A 23,035-nucleotide genomic window follows, 5' to 3' on the forward strand; every position below is an offset into this window, starting at 1 on the left:
GAAGCTCTTCATAGAAGTGTCGTTTGCTCGAAAACATGAACATCAAGGGATTTGGGTTAAATAGAGTTTTTTTAAAATTGGTATTCTACTTTTAAAACATCTTTCTAACCATATGCATTTCATAACAAATGGTTTCAAACGCTTTTTATAGACCAACTCGTCCGATCCAAGGCACTGTGTTCCTTTAATATGTTGGTTTAAAGTATGTTTGTTTACTGAAACTGTAGAATATAAACAACTATTTTTACCCAGTCAGCGTAATGCTGATTTACTTAGAGGCAACATTTTAAACAAAAATACAATAAAAGTTGTTTGTGAATGTTTCTGCTGAATATACTGCCTATTTGCTGTGAAAACACCCAGAAAGTGTCACAGTGTTTTCACAAGAATGTCAAATTTATCCACGTTAAAGGGAAGGTACATGTTTGGTAATTACTCAAAACAAATATTAACTTAAAAACTGACTTGGTAATAAGCATTGGAGAGCTGTTGATAGTATAAAACATTGTGGGAAACGACTCCCTCTGAAGTAATGTAGTTTTTGAGAAAGAGGTAATTTCTCACTAAAATAATAAAAGAGTTCTGGCAAGAAGTCTTTTATTCTTATCTGAAAGCACACAATTTCGTCCAACAAGGGTGTTTTTTCTTTCATTATTATCTTGCAACTTCCATGACCGATTGAGCCCAAATTTTCACAGGCTTGTTATTTTATGGTTATGATGGGATACACCAAGTGAGAAAACTGGTCTTTGACAATTACCAAACGTGTACCTTTCCTTTAAAGGCAGTGAACACTAGTGGTAATTACTCAAAATAACTGTTAGCATAAAACCTTACTTGGTAACAAGCAATGGAGAGCTATTGATGGTATATAAAACATTGTGAGAAACGGCTCCCTCTGAAGTAAAATTGTTTTTGAGAAAGAGGTAATTTCTCACTAAAATAATAAAAGACTTCTGCCAGAAGCCTTTATTCCTTTCTAAACACACACTATTTTGTACAACGAGGGTGTTTTTTCTTGCATCATTTTCTTGCAACTTCAATGACCAATTGAGCTCAAATTTTAACAGGTTTGTTACTTATGCATATGTTGAGATATACCAAGTGAGAATACTGGTCCTTGATAATTACCAAAAGATGTCCAGGGGTCGGTTTCACAAAGAGTCCTAACTTAGGACTAGTCCTAGGAGATATTAAAAACGTTTGGCGAGTCCTAAGTTAGGACGAGTAACTTGTCCTAACTAGAGATAAGACTAGTTTAAACTCTTTGTGAAATCCACCCCAGTGTCTTTAAGTGAAGTGACAGCAGGTACCAACTGCATCTCTGACCGCAGCATTCCCAAATGGACACCAACCTTCAGATATCAAATGTTGTTGGGTGAAAATTATCCAAACCATATAACCTCAAAGGGAATCCTATTTCCAAAGTTTATACTATCAACAGCTGCAGTGCCTCTCATCAAGTAAGTTGTTTTGGTAATAAATTTTCTGAGCATTTACCAATCAATGACTCAACCTTTAACAGGGAAATATTACTAGTCTCATTAAATTTACCACTGACATTGAAACAAAATTAACAAATAAACAAACATTAATGGAACGAAAATAAATAAACAATTGTTGTCGTAACAACAATAAAGCTATTAACAATAGACACAACAGCCTTTAGGAAACATTCACATTGTTGATTGTATTCCTTCCTGTCACATCTGTAAAAACACAACACCATTTCAATAATTGTTCGTATTTATTGCTCTATTAAATTGGACCGCAAAATTGTTTTGTAGTTAATATTTCTAAACGGCAGGTTATATTTAGAGGCAATGGACACCTTTGGTAATTTTCGAAGACAAGTATTCTCACTTGGTGTATCCCAACATACGTATAAAATAACAAAACTGTGATATTTTGTACTCGATTATCATCGAAGTTGCAAAAGAATAATGAAAAAAAAACGTCTTTGTTGCACAAGTTTGTGTGGTTTCAGATATAAAAGGCTTCAGGCCAGAAATCTTTAAATATTATTTGATTGAGAAATGATTTATTTCTCAAACACTACATTACTTCAAAGGGAGCCGTTTTTCACAAGGTTTTTTTAACATCAACAGTTCTCCATTGCTTCCCAGGTCAAAATTCCAGTTGAACCTAGTTAAACTGGGTTTAACTGGAACTAGTTGAAAACCAGTTGATAAACTAGTTAAACATATTTAAAACCAGTTGGTCTATATGGAAAATGGACAGAAACCAACTGGTTTATAATTTCAACCTAGTTGAACACAGTTTAACCTAGTCCAAACCAGTTGGTTAATATGGAAAATGGACGAGTTTGGTCACTATCCAGTTGAACCAGTTGACCCCAGTTAGCTAGGTTCAACTGGAATTTTGACCTGGGTTGTTAACAAGTAACTTTTTATGCTAGCAACTATTTTGAGTAATTACCACTAGTGTCCAGTGCCTTTAATACCAACATGAAGTACAAGGCCTTCCAATGCGAAAACGACCATCTTTTTCCCTTGATCATCTGGCGGCTTTTTGCAATAAAACTGAGAGGCTGTTATGTTGTCTCTCCCTCCCTACCCCCTCCCTGACACCCCCCCCCCCTTCGAAAAAAACAATTATCCTGTGCATATGGCATCTCCAAACAAACAGGTGACAAAACTAATTACTTGAAAAGGTCAGACCCAGAAGAGAAGAGGGGGTCTAGATGATGACATTAATTGATGGGATGTTTGTTGTCCAGGACCCCTACCCCTAGAGGGCACTATAAAAAAAACTTTTTTCTTGGCCGAGTTCACACATGGGTTATATTATTGAAGCTGTTTTTTTTCTCAAGTGGGGAATGGTGACATATACTTCTTGTGGTGTATGGATCCGTTATTTCTGCGTTTTCAGGTTCAGTGAGTAATTATTTAATGATAACGTGCATCCTGATGATGATCGGGTTATTGAAATAACAAACCCCAAACCCTGAATCTCATGTATGTTGGTAACATTTGTACTGAGTGGCAAAGATAGGGTTCTTGATGCCTGGGGCAAGGCTACATAATGGTACCTGGGGCAAGGCTGCAGAGTGGTACCTGGGGCAAGGCTACATAATGGTACCTTGGGCAAGGCTACAGAATGGTACCTGGGGCAAGGCTACAAAATGGTACCTTGGGCAAGGCTACAGAATGGTAGCTGGGGCAAGGCTACAGAATGGTACCTGGGGCAAGGCTACAGAATGGTACCTGGGGCAAGGCTACAGAATGGTACCTGGGGCAAGGCTACAGAATGGTACCTGGGGCAAGGCTACAGAATGGTACCTGGGGCAAGGCTACAGAATGGTACCTGGGGCAAGGCTACAAAATGGTACCTGGGGCAAGGCTACAGGATAATACCCTGGGGCAGGGATACAGAATGGTGCCTGGTGTAATTTAGGCAACAGGATGGTGCCTTGGGGCAGGGTTACAGGTTGGTGCCCTGGGCAGTGCTACAAGATGTTGCCCTGGGGCAGTGCTACAGGATGTTGCCCTGGGGCAGTGCTACAGGATGTTGCCCGGTGGAAACCCTTGTTGTTACCCTCCTCTTTTTCATCCCATGCTTTCTCTGTTTGCTTTCGCTTTTATCTATTTCCACTTGATTGCTTTTGTGACCCCTGTATACCTGTTTGTTGTGTAGTTATTTTAGCCTTTGACAAAGAATCTACTTGGGTCGAACGTCAGGCCAATTACTATTTAAAAAACAAAAAACAAAACAGTAAATTTGGTGCCCCTCCAAGGTGCCCTACGCAAATTCTCAATTTAGTTACATCTACCATTATGTGCGATTTAGGATACTTATTTTGGGATTCCTTTTATTGCTAATCTATATACTTATATGTACAGTCACATGCAATTTGGCCCTTGGGCCACAATTTTAATAAAAAATAAATAAAATAATAATAACAAAATAATCTGCTAAACCCAGTCCACAGAGTACACTGATACTAAAAACAGCAGGGCACCAGGTTTGGACGTGTTTTTCTTGTTTTTATTTCATTTTTTTTTTTTTTTTTTTTTTTTTTGCCAAGCATCAGAAACCGATTCCAAAGCCACAAAGTCAGTTCCCAAAGCTCACAGCAGGGAAGTTATGAAAAATGTGAATTTAAAAAAACAAAAAATCATCAATGTTTTCTTTAGATTACTAACACAACACATAGGCCAATAAGTTATAAATAATCGACAAAACAAGCCTGGGAAACAAGCCGTCAAGAGGAAGGGGGACTTAAAAAGTAACTTGAACAAAGGTGGTCGCATTTTTGAGATATCGCCAACAATCCAAAAAGCGGTTGTGCCCACACAGAGAGAATAATCCATAATTGGAATACACAATCTGAAGGTTACTGGCATAAAGAAACATCATCATCATCATGTTTTTGTTAAAATGACTAAAACAACAACAACAACTTCTGACAAACACCATAGTGTACAACATTCTCCCACACGTTGCACATACACATAGGCCAATATATTATAAATAATCTACAAAACAAGCCTAGGAAACAAGCAATCAGAAATACTAGGAAGAAGGGGGACCGAAAATCCAGAGCGGTTATGCCCACACATAAAGAATAATCCATAATAGGAATATACAATCTGAGAAAGGAATCATCATTGTTTTATTACTAACAACAACTTCGGACAAACACCACAGTGGTACGACATTCTCCCACACAGAAAAAAACCCATATAAAATATGTATCAATGTCACACATACACATAGGCCAATATATTATAAATAATCTACAAAACAAGCCTAGGAAAAAAGCCATCAAAATTACTACAAAGAAGGCAAACTTAAAAGGAACTTATAAAGGTGGTCACATTTTTTAGATATCGCCAAAAAATACAAAAAGCGGTTATGCATGCCCACACATAAAGAATAATCCATAATTGGAATACACAATCTGAGCAAGGTTACTGACATAAAGAAATGCATCATCAATAATTACTAAAACAACAACAGCTTCTCACAAACAACATTCTCCCACACAGAAAAAAATTATATAAACTATGTTATCAATGTCACACATCCACTTGGGCCAATATACTGGGTGCGTTCGTTTAGCTTCCCTGGGTCGACCCGGGTGTGCGGCGTTTTTTTTTCCCAGGACGAACGTGTGAATATAATTACCCACGTTTGTCCTGGGAAAAGAAACCGCCACACACCGGGGTCAACCCAGGGAAGCTAAAAGAACGCACCTACTATAAATAAATTTTAAAAACAAGCCCAAGAAAAAATCCATCAGGATAACTACGAGGAACAAGGAGGGTCTGAAAAGGAACTTGAAAAAGGTGGGCGCGTCTTCCTGAGAGATTGACTGAAAATCCCACAGACATGAAAGAAAAATATTTATATAAAATATGTATCAATGTCACACATCCACGTAGGCTAATATATTATGAATACTCAACAAAACCAGCCTAGGAAACAAGCCGTCAGGATTACTACGACGACGAAGTAGGAGGGACTGAAAAGGAACTTGACCTTGTCTGCGTATAGTCAAGTGGCTGGTCAGGGATTATCGACTCCATTACAAGGAAAGGAAGTTCCTCGTCGCCACAGCCCCGCCAGCGTGACCCGGCAAACCCTTTGGTCAGCATGTGAGAATCCCAACATCTGCGAGTGAAATGATTGATTACAATGCTAGAAATATGGGGGTAGCTTGCATATTTTTCTCTTGGCTCAAAGTAGAGGCTGGGAGGCGGCACCTATTAATGGTTGTAAGGGCGCAAGGACACGTTGTTGAATACACCGTCTGCCAATGAGGCGTCGTATTCAAGAATTCTCCCTTTTTTCTCTCCTTCCCCCCCCCCCCATGAAAAGAACGGCCTCTGGGAAGTAAGTAAGTTGAATACCACAGGTTGAGGGCATGGCGCCACATAGGCACGTAGTATCAGGAAAAGCTAAAATCCATTTTGTACATATTTGATAGATGCATAGCACATACTATGAATTGATGTGTTGCCACATTCAAGGACCAAGAAGCTTCAGCCTTAAAAATGATGCCTTTCGAATTAATTAAAACACCAAGTAAAAAGTTATTGGGTTGCATGTCATACTGGAAAATGTGGAGGGTGCAGACATGTTTTTTGGTCCATGGGAAAAATTTTTCAAGTACAAGAACTGTGTATGCTTTAAAGGTACTGGGGTGGATTTCACAAAGAGTTAGGACTAGTCTTATCTAGAGTTAGGACCAGTTACTCGTCCTAACTTAGGACTATCTATGCAATTTGTATATCTCCTAGGACTAGTCCTAACTCTTTGTGAAATCAACCCCTGGACACATTTGGTAATTGTCAAAAACCAGTATTTTCGCTATCCCAACATATGCATAAAATAACAAATCTGTGAAAATTTGGACTCAATTGGTCATCGAAGTTGCAAGATAATGATGAAAGAAAAAAACACCATTGTTGCACAAATTTGTGTGCTTTAAAAGTTGCGGGCTTCAGGCCTGAAGTCTTTTATTTTGAGTGGGAAATTACATTTTTCTCAAAACATACATTACTTCAGAGGGAGCCGTTTCTCACAAAGCATTCATTTCTGTATGATATTCACAAAATGCCCAGACATCGCATCGCTTTTGTTGTAAACCAAGTACAGTTTTGTTGTGGAAGTTGAAGAATTGCAAAAAACTTGGATCTCATTCAGCTCAAACCAATAAGTTCGGATCGATTTTCTCCAGAAGACGATCAGAGCATACTGATCGAAACGTCGAGTTGAAACCAACGGTTCTTTTCAGAACCACCCCAACTCATTTAGATAGTCATTACATGGTGTTACCGCAAACCTTTCCATATAAGTTCGGACCCAATTTTTTGGATGACGTCAATTTGCAGACACGGCATTATAAATGTTTAATGTACAAATCCATTGGCCTGCTAGTCCAAACCATTATGGATGTGGTCCACTACATCCCATTAGAGCACGGTAGAATAATCTCATTCAAAAATCCATCGTGCACCATTATTTATTCAGATAATTAGTATGCTAGTAACTTCATAATAAAAGCATGAATAATCAAACTCTAGTTGGCCCTCGGCTCTCGCCCAACGATGGAAGTCTTCATCAGGTAAAGGGGGAATAACAATAAAATAATAATAACATGGCCCTCGTATCAGCCATGAAGGAGTTCAAGGTGCTTAAAGACACTGAACACCTTTGGTAATTGACAAAGACCAGTCTTCTCACTTGGTGCATCTCAACATTAGCAAAAAATAACAAACCTGTGAAAATTTGAGCTCAATTGGTGGACAAAGTTGCGAGGTAATAATGAAAGAAAAAAACACCCTTGTCACAAGAAGTTGTGTGCTTTCAGATGTTTTGATTTCGAGACCTCAAATTCTAAATCTGAGGTCTCGAAATCAAACTCATGGAAAATTACTTATTTTTCGTAAACCACGTCACTTCAGAGGGAGCCGTTTCTCACATTGTTTTATGCTATCAACCTAGCTCATGCTAATAATGATGTTGAGTAATTACCAATAGTGTCCACTGCCTTTAAACACAGAGAAACACTTTCTAAGACAAGTTTTGAATTTCATGAATTGTGAGACCTTATAAGGTGCTGCGGCGCCATCGGCAACCACTGCCAGACACTTTGGCAAACTCTTTCTCTAAAGCGAAAAAGTGTAACTTGGTTATTTTACTTGCATTGCACAACGCACATCCCATCTGATGGACGCATCAATAAAGGTTAAGTTTCTTGCTCAAGGACATCTCTCCCGCAACTGACAATGCAGATCGCACTGCTGCATGGATAGACAGATGGACCTTTGTGCTCTTTTTATCTATAGATTTGCATTTATACCAGGGGTGAGAGTCATTACTAACGAAAAAGTCTGAAACTTGGATACAAATTCAAAGGTATGTTGAAGTGATGCCATTTCTACCATTTGGTACCCCCTGGGGTTAATGATTCCAAGGAGCATTTGGGAACAGTATCCAAAGCACTAGAGAAGTAGACCAATGAGCAGGATTTCTTTATTTGTGGAAAAAATATTGTCTGTTTTTCTTTACCTGACCGACATAAAAAGTCTGAATCAGCCAAAAGTCTTAACAATAGACCTTATGCATTGACGTCATCCAGCCGCCATCTTTGAGGTCAAACGGTGACGAAACAATCGAAACGCACATAGATTGGCCAATGAACAACCTCCTTTTGACCTCAATGCGGGGGCGCTGTACTGAAATGACGTCATGTGCATAAGGTCTATCTCATCCCTTTTACACTGCCCCTGCTACAATTCACAAATATGGCATAAAGTAACTTCAAGTTCCAACCACTACCATTGTCCTTCTCCTCTTGGAATTCTGTAAACTCTTTTGTCTGAGATGTTTTCCTTCCCAAAATTCAAGGCCCTTAGGGGTGGCGCCTGCCCTAGGGTCGCACTCACAACGTACTTTTCTCATCTCGCCACAGAGGGGTTATGGGAATATGATGGAAGTTCACTACATGTGTGATGATGGACATCTGCCTCATACAAATAAAAACAGCCCTATCACCCGATTAGCACTGGCTAGATGACAGTAAATTGGAAAAAACACCTCTATGTGCCAAGCATGGCCCTTTTTAGTCTGAACATCTGACGTCACACTTCGAGGCTCTTGAATTTACGCCAGAGAGTGGCCTAATCCCCGTCCATAATCACCTTTCACCTACACTCATATGCAGATGAACTAAAGTGCAGCTAAGCTATTGACCCATTTCACCTGACGTCATCATCAGAAAAATCTTGAATGCGCCATACTGGTGGGCAATTTCACTGTGCGTTTTCATATATAACTCTATGCATAGAGTATGCTGTGCGTAATGCAGTGAAGTGCGCATTTTAGGCGACGCGGCGTTATTACACGTAAACCTAACTTGCCCACTAACATGGTGAGCATGGCACCAGTCGCCGCGTGTGACGTGCGTGCAAGGGGTCAATAAGTGCAGCCGCCAAACGTCACCTCCGACCAATCAAAACACAGATAAAGAAAGCTTTGTCACTGCATGTTTATCCAATGAAATGATTGTATCTAATGAAATCACTAGTTCTGAAAATCAACAACTTATCTTTATCCGAGCCATAGAGTTATATTATAAGAACTAGAGGGCGCACTGGCCTATATACGCGCTCCGGCATACGCGCAGTCGGCCATTTTCTAAATTGACAAAACTGCCATCTCACTGCGTGTGTTTGTGCGACCATTGAACAAACATCATCGCGTGAGCGTTCAATAATAAAAAAAGCTCAAACGCGTATTTCATATTTAACGCGCGTACAGAATGGCGCGCTTGTCATCTTGCGGTCCCGTCGCGTTTGTGCAAGCAGCATCACCAGTGCGCCCTCTAGTTCTTGTATATAACTCTATGATCCGTGTGGATAGAGACAGGGGACCAGTCTAGCTCCTATTGCCTCTCGAACCCTGCCCTGGATTTGTCTCCCGGTGTTGTGTTCGCACGTATAATGAAGTATTGATGGATCCTTGTAAAGTACACTAGACCTTGCTGGTCTTTGTCTTGTGCAGGGTAGAATCGACTGAAGTTTTTTTTTTTTCCATCTTAGGAAAGATGAAGGGGAAGGTCATTGGGCATTGTTTCGCTGTGGGTGGAGGAGGGGAAGTTTAGGGGATGATGGGGTGTCATGAATGAGTTAGCTCAAAGCTAAACGTTATCAAGTAAAGATTCGTTTGTAGACTCAGGTCATTAAAAAAAAATCATTTGAAACGACAATATCTATGCTTTAATGATGTTAAGACCCCTTGTTGATACCACTTTTGGTTCAAAAGAACAATATAACTTTCTGCTAAGTAATACTTTTATGTGCTTAGCATGTTTTAGTGCTTACAGACTGTATGAAATTTGGCCCTGTAAGTCAATTTTAGGTTTCCAGGTGCTCCTATTTTAGTAATAAAAAGGACTTTATATTTCATAGACAACCAAAACCCTCCCCTTTCAAACAACAAAATCCAATAACTCATTGAAACAAAGAACAAGCTAGGAGCACTGGAAAAGGTCACTTTCCAGATGACTTTAGCCCCCGATCTCTTGGGGTGGAAGGAAAATATATTTATTTAAATGCACAATATTGACGAAGAGGAGGCCGCACTTGGTGTCAACTGGAGCAGATAGAATGCAGGGCGGAATCAACGGCAGCTGCCGCCCGCCTTCGTCACCCTTCTATCCATTATTAGTGGGAAACCAACCCCCCCCCCCCCCCGAAAAAACTAATACGAGCAAATATCGACGCCCTTACGGGGGCTTGGGTATTGAATTGATTCCGTTCTTACATAACACCTGGTTTCGTGAGTACATTGAGTAAAGTCGTCACTAGGGCTCGGTAGACGTCGTCGTAGTTAGATGAGCAATCGCCGTACCCCCCCCACCACCCTCCCCCGACAAACTCGTAATTAACAGCAGTCCAGCGTAAACAAACGTCAACGACTTAATTACAAAATAACAAAGTAAGTGTTCTGGATTTGGTTTTTTTCATCCACGAGTGTTTCATTAACGGAGAGAGATTATATTAAATTGAGATGTGCTTGGTTATTTGCATAATTAATGAGCTACTTAAACAAACTATCGGCTGGCTTAATTGCATCAGCGTCCAGAGAGAGCTTGTTTTTTTATAAGCGTGCGGTGCTTGCTTTTTGTTACCGTGATTCCTAAATTCAACAAACTAGTTGTTTACGGACGACTCGGTCTGCGCAATGATAACATGGGTAAATTAGCCAGATTATATGGAGTAATTGAATTGACATGGATATGCTTAAAATAAAAAATGGTTTGTGTAATCACTCTATGAGTTTTTGAATATTTAAACAACTCTATCAGCAAACAAGATTCTACATTTAGGTAATTTCGTTTGGCATTGGGACAGGATTATAGTTTGATATTAAGATAATTAGAAGACAAACACTGGTGTATTGGAAGACAAAGTATTAATGTAAATAAAGCACTGGGCAAGCTTTTTAAAGCGTCTCAATTAAAGGGGCTGTGTTGTTATGATCAAAGGCGGGACCCAATTTCGATAAAAAGAAAAAACTTCACAGCAAATTTCTTTGCTAAGCAAAAAAACGTAGGGCACCAGTTGGATTAATGTTAACCTTGTGGAATTTCGGCTAGTTACCATACAGTTTCTATTGAGCAAGATCTTTCTTTGCTTAGCAAGTTTTTATGCTTACGAGCCTTATATGAAGTTAATTGGGCCAGGCCTGAGGCTGTACATGTACATGGAATAATGCGCTCTCACCAAGTAACTGGACATGACGCACGCCCTCTCTCCCTACCATTTGTATGGAGGGCCCGACCATGCAGCTACTATTCCGTGCACCGAATCCCTAAAAAAAAATAGCTGTAAAACAAAAAAATTAAGATCGCACGGCCACACAGTTTTCAGAATGGGAACAAGGACTCTTCAGGGTGCAATGTTATCTGTTTACTGGGGGGATCACAAAAAATAGTAAACAATTAATGTGTCCATATGGGATTTGAGGTATCAATATTTGTTTGGTTTGCGGTAACACCTTGTGTGTATCTACTTGCCATGTTGATTTTATTCCTAAAAGAACTGTCTTGCATATTTTCAGGAATTCGGAAACGTCCTGTTTTTTTTTTACTGTTACCTGGGCGAAAGGTAGAAAATCTTCCAGGACTATAATACTTTATCACTGAAAGATCCTCAGGATCTTAAAAACAGTGGACACTATTGGTAATTGTCAAAGACTAGTCTTCTCACTTGGTGTATCTCAACATATGCATAAAATTACCAAACTGTGAAAATTTGAGCTCGATTGGTCTATGAAAGAAAAAAACACCCTTGTCACACGGAGTTGTCTGCTTTCAGATGCTTGATTTCGAGACCTCAAATTCTAAACTTGAGGTCTTGAAATCAAATTCGTGGAAAATTACTTCTTTCTCGAAAACTATGGCACTTCAGAGGGAGCCGTTTCTCACAATGTTTTATACCATCAACCTCTACCCATTACTTGTTACCAAGTGAGGTTTTATGCTGATAATTATTTTGAGTAATTACCAATAGTGTCCACTGCCTTTAATCCCCTCTACCCCCTCCCAACAAGGAACCCTTTCAAGGCCTGGCAGTTTACTTCTTTAATTTTGTGTCACAGTTGCAATTGAGACGTCACAATTCAGAGTCATGTAAACACAGAGGGATAAGTGATCCGCCTCGGCCAAGGTACGCCTAAGCCGTATGTCAACTGATTGCGGGAACACACCTGTGATTTCCCTGGACACCGACCAATCATCACCTCCGATATTATAGACATCATCATGCGCCGTGACATCACTGTTTGTCTTTAATCAGTGTTTCCAGATCTTTGGTATTGATATTATTTAAAGGCACTGGACACCTTTTGGTAATTGTCAACGACCAGTATTCTCACTTGGTGTATCCCAACAGTGCATAAAATAACAAATCTGTGAACATTTTGACTCAATTGGTATTTGAAGTTGCAAGAAAATGATGAGAGAAAAAACATCGTTGTTGGACGAAATTGTGTGCTTCCAGATAAAAGACTTCCGGCTAGAAGTCTTTTATTACGGCTAGAAGTCTTTTATTACTTCAGTGAGAAATTACCTCTTTCTCAAAATCTATGCTACTTCAGAGGGAGACGTTTCTCACAATGTGTTGTACTATCAACAGCTCTCCAATCCTCGTTACCAAGTCAGTTTTTAGTTAATATTTGTTTTGAGTAATTAATTACCAAACGTGTACCTTCCCTTTAAGTGAGAAATTACCTCTTTCTCAAAATCTATGCTACTTCAGAGGGAGCCGTTTCTCAGAATGTTTTATCCTATCAACCTCTCCCCATTACTCGTTACCAAGTAAGGTTTTATGCTAATAATTATTTTGAGTAATTACCAAACGTGAACCTTCCCTTTAACTTTATATGCTTTACAATGCTAACATGAATACTAGATCAAGTAATAAGAGTCTCCTATGCCCCACTGGACTAAACACGTATATTATTAGCAATACTTCAATACACTGATAAACACTGTATAATTGGCCTATATGGAAGTGACAGAACCATTGAGTAGATCTAATTTCAAGTAGCTTTTACTTACACTAACACGGTCGGCCATTTATGGGCGTCAAACATTTGACTCCCATAAATGGCCGACCGTGTTCGTCGACGAGGTAAAAGGAAAACAACGCAATTTCGAGTGATACTCGTGTGGATCATGATGTTCTACTTTTAAAATATCTTACTAATCATATCCATTTTTTAACAAACGGTTACAAACGCTTTTCAAAGACCAACTCGACCGATCCAAGGCAACGTGTCCCTTTAAATACTCCACTGGGCTATTCCACAGGGTCTACACCCAAAGAACCAAAGGGGATGGAAGTACCCCACTTTTGCAACTTTTAATTTTGAAAAATGTACTCAGAGTTGGATTTGAACCTGCAACCTCTGGGTAGATCAAGTAGCTTCAAGTAACTAGTTTGACCCCATTTGGTCATATGTAAACACTTCACTGGGCTTACACACCCAAAGAACCAAAGGGGATGGAAGTACCCCACTTTTGCAACTTTTAATTGTGAAAAATTTACTAGAGTTGGATTTGAACCTGCAACCTCTGGGTAGATCAAGTAGTTTCAAGTAGGCTAGTTTGACCCCATTTGGTCATGTGTAAACACTTCACTGGGCTTACACACCCAAAGAACCGAAGGGGATGGAAGTACCCCACTTTTGCAACTTTTAATTTTGAAAAATTTACTCAGAGTTGGATTTGAACCTGCAACCTCTGGGTAGATCAAGTAGTTTCAAGTAGGTTAGTTTGACCCCATTTGGTCATGTGTAAACACTTCACTGGGCTTACACACCCAAAGAACCGAAGGGGATGGAAGTACCCCACTTTTGCAACTTTTAATTTTGAAAAATTTACTCAGAGTTGGATTTGAACCTGCAACCTCTGGGTAGATCAAGTAGTTTCAAGTAGCTAGTTTGACCCCATTTGGTCATGTGTAAACACTTCACTGGGCTTACACACCCAAAGAACCGAAGGGGTAGGAAGTACCCCACTTATGCTACCTTGAATTTTGGGTTGAGCAAAGAAAAATTGACTAGAGTGGGATTTGAACCTGGGATTAACGTGCCGGCACTCTCCAACTGAGCCCTATATTGGTGGTCTCCCTATTTTGACAATATCTTTGTTCAGGAGTGCCAGTTAAAACCCATTCAACCAGAGCTTGCGCACTTGAGCGCTCGACCATGACACTAAAAAGGATATCTGTGCGCAGTCAGCAAACCAAGAATTACGTAATAGATGTTCCATTTGTGCCACCAAAATGAATACAGTGTTAAATTGAAAGTGACTCAGTTTGAAGCCAGCTATAACTACATCACTGGATCGATCCACATCGAGCACACCTTGTGACTCAATCCCCTGTTGAATCACTCCACTTCAGTCATAATAAACCCTGTGACTCATAAACACTCATGGCTTCAGTCACAAAACCCTGTGACTCATAAACACTCATGGCTTCAGTCACAAAACCCTGTGACTCATAAACACTCATGGCTTCAGTCACAAAACCCTGTGACTCATAAACACTCATGGCTTCAGTCACAAAACCCTGTGACTCATAAACACTCATGGCTTCAGCCACAAAACCCTGTGACTCATAAACACTCATGGCTTCAGTCACAAAACCCTGTGACTCATAAACACTCATGGCTTCAGTCACAAAACCCTGTGACTCATAAACACTCATGGCTTCAGTCACAAAACCCTGTGACTCATAAACACTCATGGCTTCAGTCACAAAACCCTGTGACTCATAAACACTCATGGCTTCAGTCACAAAACCCTGTGACTCATAAACACTCATGGCTTCAGTCACAAAACCCTGTGGTTCATAAACACTCATGTGGTGTGTTGTGACCAAGCAGTTTAGTTCACCGGACCCAAGCTCTGGTGTTGCCAGCAGCAGAGTTTTTTTGAATTTTATATGCAAGTTCGCCCAAAACAAGGCTCAAAGCCACTCTAGGTTAAGGGCTACAAGGAAGAAAACATAGAAATGCAGAGGCTCAGTGGAGCTGAAGGTAGGAGTTGATATTCCTCTTAAAATATGGCAGATCATAGGATGAAGGGAAACATGCACCAGGCAAGGAGTTCCAAAGAGATGCAGTACGTGGGGTAAAGCTTCTGGAGTAACTCTTTGTTCTACATCTCGGCAAAGCCACAGTATAAGGATGAGAACAAGCAGAAAGCCTGGTCTCACGCTCAAACACCTTGACAGGAGGAACAAGGTTGGATAGACTTGAGGAACATTTACAATGGAAATATCTGTAAAACCCCCTGGAGTACTGTTGCCAGAGTGTGGGTTTGAATCCCGGTCTTGCCACTTGTGCCCTTGAGCAAGGCACTTACCCATAGTTGCTACATTGGGAAGGCAGTGCATTCTGCTTCAATAGCCTTCCTCCTAGTGGATGATACCCTTGCCTATACGCCTCTCTTAATACTTATGCATGACATCATAATTCCTACCCAAAATGAGGCTATGGGCACACGTTCCCCATCACTTGCAGTGGCTGCGCCCATCGCTCGTTTTGAGTTAGCATTGTGACGTACCTCATGCAAAAATATTAAGAGAGGCGTATATCCTAACAAACTCTCGGGCAACCCTATTTTCAGCCCAAGAGAGGGTGGCAACGTAACCCTGGTGGCTGTTGATTTGGGTCGATAGCCCAACAAATTGGTTAACTGCACCCTCACCTTGAAGTGGCCGTCCGGCCTTGGGATGTAAGACGACCTCTCATAAAACAAAAGTAAAATTTAAAAAGCTCCCCCTTTCCCATGTATCAGTCGACTTGTCCCAACTCCTATTTTTTTTTACGCCATTATTTATTACTTTATTTATTACTTTATTGCGACGCTAACCTCATAACCGAGGTGTCAGGTACATCTACCGTTTCCATGGCGTAAATCATCCTCTTCCACTGAAACACTCTCTCCGCGGAAAACCACAATACAAAAACAAGCGGATGACCCAGATTTTACGAGATTTTATTTTCATTCCTGCCATGCGAACAAAAATTGTCTTCGCCGGGTGAAGACGCAAGTTTTCTTTTTGCAAGAAATGTCACCCAGTAATGCACACATGACATTTAACATCACCCTCTGCTTCAATCTGTTTTTCATGGAAACTATTTATGCGATGACATTAATCATTTGCTAAATCGCGGGCGTCTATTTCATGCAAACATCCTCTTGAATTGAATTGTTTTCAATTTTTTATGAGGCGGGTACGAGGAAATTTGAGCTAAATGCCAGCGAGTTTTAATCTTATCTGCAACAAAAAAACAAATGAAATGAAGGGGGAAAAAACCCATCTACACTATTAGTAATTACTCAAAATAAATTTTAGCGTAAAACCTTACTTGGTAACGAGTAATGGGGAGAGGTGGTATGAAACGGCTCCCTCTAGTAACATAGTTGTTGAGGAAGAGGTAATTCCTCATTCAAACATAAAAAGCCTTAAGACCTGAAGCCACTTTAAGGTACCACGTCAACCCTGGACCAAACTAACTAACATTATATCTTATCTTACTACTGTTTCTCCTAGTCATTGACGTACACAGAAACCAAACTTTTATTGTTATCTGTAGTACTTGCTGTAGGTGTTCAATTTTAATTTTGTTTTTTTACCTATACACCGATGTGTGTTAGCACTGTATACTCAGTACTTTCCAGAGTCCTGTGAAAAAATATCACAGGCATGTTACTCGGGTGGGATTCGAACCCACGACCTTTGCAATTCTAGAGCAGTGTCTTACCAACTAGACTACCGAGATTGCCCGATTGCTAGAGGCAGTTTGAATCCTATGTTTTGGCAGCGGGTACCGCAACGATATAAGAGATGTTAAATTTGCATCGTGGATAAAGAATATTAATTTTGTTTTGTTTTTGTGGGTGTTAAATTGTTTATTTTGATTTTTGGATTTGGATGTACATTCTCAACGCTCTTATTAGAGCCAACCGAGACGAGAGAAGACAATGAAGAAATTTAAGTTTTCGATGTTGGAGGAAAAACCCAGAGAATTATCCAGATAACCCAGTCCACATATAGTGCCACCGGTGGACTTCAAACCGGGGTCCCAAGAGGTTGAAGGCGAGGCAAGACACCACTACACAAACCTGTTTATTTGTCTCTTATAAAGCTGTTGTTTTGTTTCATTTTGTAGGCTGTTCCTTGGAGAGCCCTGTTTTTCGGAGCGAGCCTCGTAGGCCACTCCCCATTTTTATACTATTTACTGTACTTTTTGAGGATGATATGTGGAAATAAGCGTTGCTTCGGATTGAATTGAAAACAGAAGCAATCAGGCAACTCCAATTGAAGACAGTAATAGAGTAAGCAGACAATGATGCACTGCTGAACACCACCAACAAGCATCCTCCGCTTCACAACTCCCTGCACTATTCTCTCAAAACGTACCCTCATCAAACGCAGGTGTCAAATTATCTCCCGCTGAGGAGCATTAACCATATCATTGCTCAATCTCCTACTTTTAAATTGCACTTAAGCTGGGGTTAACAAAGAGAAATGGACTAGATCAAGATTTGAACCTGCAACCTTTGGATTAATCCGCAGCGCTCTACCAAGTAACCTATCTAGCAAAAGATGCAGTAATACAAAGAAGTTTTTCAGCTTCAATTTAGAGGCTTTCGACTTCAAGGTACCACACACCAACCACCGAGCAAACTGACTGATGAAAAGGAAGCAATCAGAACACTCAAATTAAAGACAATAAGCCTTTTTGAGGTATGGCGGACGTGATACGCGCATCACACGCGGCGCGACTTATGCCACGCTCACCATGTTGGTGGTCATTAGGTTTACGTGTAAACTCCTGCGTCGCCTAAAATGCGCACTTCACTGAATAGCACACGTTCAATTTCTATGGTCAATACGCACAAATTTACCCAAACCTTATAGTGTTGTAGCACTGTGTCCGCCATATCTCAAAAAGGCTTATAGAGGAAGCGGACAATGCATTGATGCATTGCTGAACACCACCAATGAACATCCTTCCTTTCACAACACCCTTCACTATTCTCTCATCACATACCCCCATCATACGCAGGTGTCAAATTGCCCCCCCCCCCCCCTGCCCCGCTGAGAAGCATTTAGTCATATCATCACTCAATCTCCTATTTTAAATTGCACTTATATTCTGGGTCAATGGATGGTTCTGTGTTTTTTTTTAATATTATTGTTTCTCACATCTTGTGTGTTGTTGTACTCCGCTCTGATGGCACACCTTCTTTATTGTGTATCGGACAACGCCGGGGGTAATCTGCACAGACTAATTGGTACTTGGCAGGGTCGGAAACTCATCCCAGTATAATGCACGAGATGGGTTTGGCGCTAGACTCAAAGTGAATGTTGGTTGATTGGGATGTTTTCCCGTTGTAACTTTTTTGTTTAAACCAGTTATTGTTTTGCCATGAGGTCACGCATTATTTCAATTTATTTAGGCTAATTGCAGGGGTTGAGAGCCATTGGCCAAGGGTTATAGTTTGACATAAGGGGGGGGGGGTATACAGCACTGAGCTGCCATGGTGCTCCTGTGGCTTGTTCAAATACAATACTAACCCCTACCCTCGCAGTATCCATTTTACCCCTGGGTGAAGAGAATCAACTATAGTAAAGAATCTTGCTCAACGACACAAGTGTCATGATCCGGATTCGAACCCGCACCCTGATGACATAAACACCAGAATTTGAATTTGATGCTCTAAAAAACACTCGGCCATGACACCTTGCAAGAACTGCCGACAAGCTAAAAGCCTTTTGCTTTGCTCACAGTGTTTATGAACTAAAAACTCTGCTATAGACCTTTACTATGCTGTCACAATCTTGGTCATGTTCCCTGTTTCCAATAACAGTCATGAATGCTAACATTCATTGCACCTGGCACCAGACTATTATTTCGTCTAGCCCCAGTTTGGTAACAATGAGTTGGAATGGAGTAAAATCAAGATGACCACACCGTGATAAAGGTCTATTGACCCCTTGCACGCACGTCACACGCGGCGACTGTTCCAGGCTCACCATTTTGGTGGTCAATAGGTTTACGTGTAAATGCCGCGTTGCCTTACATGCGCACTTCTCTGAATAACAAACGTTAACATTGACCACCAAAATGGCGCATCCAAGATTATTCTGATGATGACGTCAGGTGAATTGGGTCAATAGGATTTATGAAACTGTGCCCAGGTCAGTTCTAGTAGTTTTACAGTCAACACGTCTACTAAGTGGATTACTAACAATCAGTTCAAAAACACAACTCCCTTAAAACCAAAACTAAAAAAAAGTGAAATATCAGATTTTTATTTGTTTCAGTTTTTTGTTAAAGGGATAAAAGTGGGGCTGTCATATTCGTGATCACGTCTGTCCAAAGCCAGTTTTAAGCCAAGCCCTTCCATGGATGATTAAATTACAGGTTTTTTATATTTTTACCTCATAAAAGAGAATAAATATTCTAAACTGGAGTTGGAGTAGAGTTGAGACAGAGCCTAAGGGTGCAGAGTTGTAGAGGTGTTTGTAGAGTGCCCGTTTTTAGGCCGAGAAGTGCCCCTAAAAGTTACTCTCGACTTAATGGTTTAACAGCTTCAGGGCCTAGTTTCATGGCTTTGCTTACCCTTCAACGTTTTCACATAGGGCAAGCACCAAAATTCTGCGCTAGCTGTGTAAGCAAAGAATGCCTTGTAGCGTGGGCTACGACAAGCAAAATTTCCCTTCTAACCAGGGCCTAATTTCATGGAGCTGCTTAGCGGTAAAGAAATGTTCGTGCTTACTGTTGCAGAACAATGTGCTGATGTGTAAGCATACTAGGGGCCATTTTGCGCGTTCAGCATGGATTTGTATTTTGACGTCATTTATTTTCATGCGGTGAGCACTGGCAGGTTGGCATGCATTTTCGTGTGCTTACGGTTAGCAGCAATATGAAATGGAAATTGAACAGTAAGCAGAACATTGGCCGTTAAGCAGCTCTATGAAAATGGGCCCTGTGAAACTTGCTTGATGTAATCACAATTACTACTTCCGAAATACCGATTCTTTGCGAACCGTAAGCAGAGCCATTAAATTAGGCCCTGGTCAAATCCCTGCAGAGTTTGACAATTGCTAAATGCATCTGACCCGCGGCTCAGGGGGAAAAAAATTCAACAGGAACGAAAACAACATCATCTCTAAGAATATCTTTTAAAGCATTTAAAAGGAACATAACAGCTTGAACTGCTGCATACATTCTGATCCTCTAATTCATGTTTTTGTTTTGGTTTTTCTACTAATGCTTATTTTCATGGCAGTTAAATAGGCAATTTGTGAGTTAGAATAGACCGATCCATTAATCTCCGCCCCATTGCGTATTGACCAATCACAACCCATTGCGCCACCAAAAGTCTGACAAAATAAACTCTGACATGCGTGCGCGTATGCTTGGAGGGCGCGGCAGAGTTGTGCAGAATGGCATTGGAGAGGTTCACATGTTCTTGCTCACACACGCATGTGGGCGGAGCCTAATTGGATCGGTCTATTAACTGATGTCTAGTAAACCGGTACTCCACCAACTGAGCTATCCACTGCCCTATGTTGGCGGTCTCCCTTTATTAGGCAATATCTTTGTTTATCTGGAGTACAAGTCAGCAGCCATTTAACTGTTTCTCGATTTTATTCATGTAACCCAGGCGGTGAACGCCAACTCGAACGTAGGTTGTGTTCTAAGAATGAAAATCTCCCACATTAAAACAAAATCCTGAAAAAAAACCACTACAGAAACATCAAACGGCCTTCAAACAAAACTTTAAAAAACACTAAAAACAATTTATTGTGAACAAATAGGGCATAGGATTCAGCAAATCTCGGACAGCCAAAAGTGATACCCTCACTTCAGCAGTTAAGAGCGCCGAGCATACAGCTCTTGTGAGACACTCAATTCGGCTTTTACTTTTTCACGTTTCCTGAACTCCCAACAAATTTTCCCACAACGACATTCAAGCTGCATCAATTTTAATAGACACTAGTATTTAATTCCCGATATACACCAATAAAAACCTCTCAGAGTGCCGGATACAAAGGAAAAACTTGCTCTCTGAAGGGAAATTTGATGCCTCTTTACATTTAAGAGTGTTAGTCTCTAAAGATTTATATTTTTTTTTTTAAGTTACAAAATTTTTTTTTTGGAGCAAATGAGAGTTTTTAATATAGGATTTGAGACATTGCCTGGCGAGTTATAAATATGTATTTGGTTTGCGGTAAACACCATGTGTGCATCTCTTTGCTATAGGTAGGTCATGTTTTTTTGAGAATTTGTCTTACTTTATATTGTATTACCACGGAGTAGATTTTCAGAACTTCGGGAAGCTTCTCAATTCTGAAAAGAAGAACTGTCCTGCTTTTTAAAGGCAGTGGACACTATTGGTAATTTCTCAAAATATTTATTAGCATAAAACTTTACTTGGTAACGAGTAATGGGGAGCTGTTGACAGCATAAAACATTGTGAGAAACGGCTCCCTCTGAAGTAACGTAGTTTTTGAGAAAGAAGTAATTTTCCACGAGTTTGATTTCGACCTCAGATTCAGAATTTGAGGTCTCGAAATCAAGCATCTGAAAGCACACAACTTCGTGTGACAAGGGTGTTTTTTCTTTCATTATTGTCTAGCAATTTCGACGACCGATTGAGCTCAAATTTTCACAGGTTTGTTATTTTATGCATATGTTGAGATACACCAAGTGAGAAGGTTTGTCTTAGACAATTACCAATAGTGTCCAATGTCTTGAACTACAACCTGGGCGGAAGGTAGAAAATCGACCGGGACTACCGGTACTACTTTTGCTTTAGTCGATCCAGGGGACTTCTCGTTAATAAGTTCACTATCGCGGAAAGAGTACTTAACTGGTCTCAAAATTTCGATTAGCTTGCTCTAGTCATCGTCGGGTGACTGGGAGAGTTTTTAAAAATAAAAATTTGAAAGTTACTGAGGTGAAGACTTCTTGAGTTTCTTGAAAACCTGACATAGCATCTTTAAGGTTTTGTCTCCTATTTTTATTTTATTTTATTATTTTATTTTTTTTTGGATATAGAAAACTTTTTGAGCCAATGAAAATTTTGTAAACAAAAATGTGAAACTTACCGAGGTGAAGACTTCTTGAGTTTCTTGAAGGAAGGATATTCTCTTCCAGTTCCATTTCTGGCAGAGTTTGACCCTCGTTGGGTTGTGCACCGTGGCTGAAGGGTGGGTTCGGAAAAAGGTGGGAAATCGTACACGATTGGAGAGGGCCGGCGAGCTGGAACCAAAAGCAATCTGGAGAAGAAGAAAAAAAAGTATAAGGAAGTCAGTTATAGTAAAACTTCTTTTAAAGGCAGTGGACACTATTGGTAATTAATCAAAATAATTATCAGCATAAAACCTCACTCGGTAGTGAGTAATGGGGAGAGGTTGATAGTATAAAACATTGTGAGAAACGGCTCAATCTGAAGTGAAGTAGTTTTTGAGAAAGAAGTAATTTTCCATGAATTTGATTTGAGACCTCAAGTTTTAGAATTTGAGGTCATGAAATCCAGCATCTGAAAGCACACAACTTTGTGTGACAAGGGTGTTTTTTTATTTCATTCATATCTCGCAACTTCGACTACCAATTGAGCTCAAATTTTCACAGGTTTGTTATTTTATGCATATAATTATGTTTAGATACACCAAGTGAGAAGACTGGTCTTTGACAACTACCAATAGTGTCCACTGTCTTTAAAGTACCCAGTGGAGCTTCAACATTTTTTACACCAGCCAGTGGTTTAACTCTCTCACGTGCTGAACGGCGATAGCTGCTAGAGGGTGCTGTTATGACCTATTTTGGGATGGACACCATTTTGCAATTAAAGAATTCATGTGTACATCAATTTATTATCAAAACAAATGGTGCATGTTAGCAGTAAACTCTGAACCAGTCCTGCGATCCAGTGTTTTTTTGATTGAATAAATATATTTAATTA

The 23,035-nt window shown here is 40.1% G+C and overlaps 1 protein-coding gene across 1 annotated transcript in view; it reads right to left on the reverse strand.

Moving 5' to 3' along the window:
* Positions 1 to 23,035, reverse strand: part of LOC117303347 (gamma-aminobutyric acid type B receptor subunit 1-like) — a 168,969-nt gene that overhangs the window by 38,931 nt on the left and 107,003 nt on the right. The window contains exon 3 of the mRNA XM_033787513.1: positions 22,179 to 22,349. Coding sequence (XP_033643404.1) covers positions 22,179 to 22,349 — 171 coding nt within the window. The remainder of the gene's footprint in view (positions 1 to 22,178; positions 22,350 to 23,035) is intronic.

This window comes from Asterias rubens, chromosome 19, assembly GCF_902459465.1.
Source record: "Asterias rubens chromosome 19, eAstRub1.3, whole genome shotgun sequence".
Taxonomy (NCBI): domain Eukaryota; kingdom Metazoa; phylum Echinodermata; class Asteroidea; order Forcipulatida; family Asteriidae; genus Asterias; species Asterias rubens.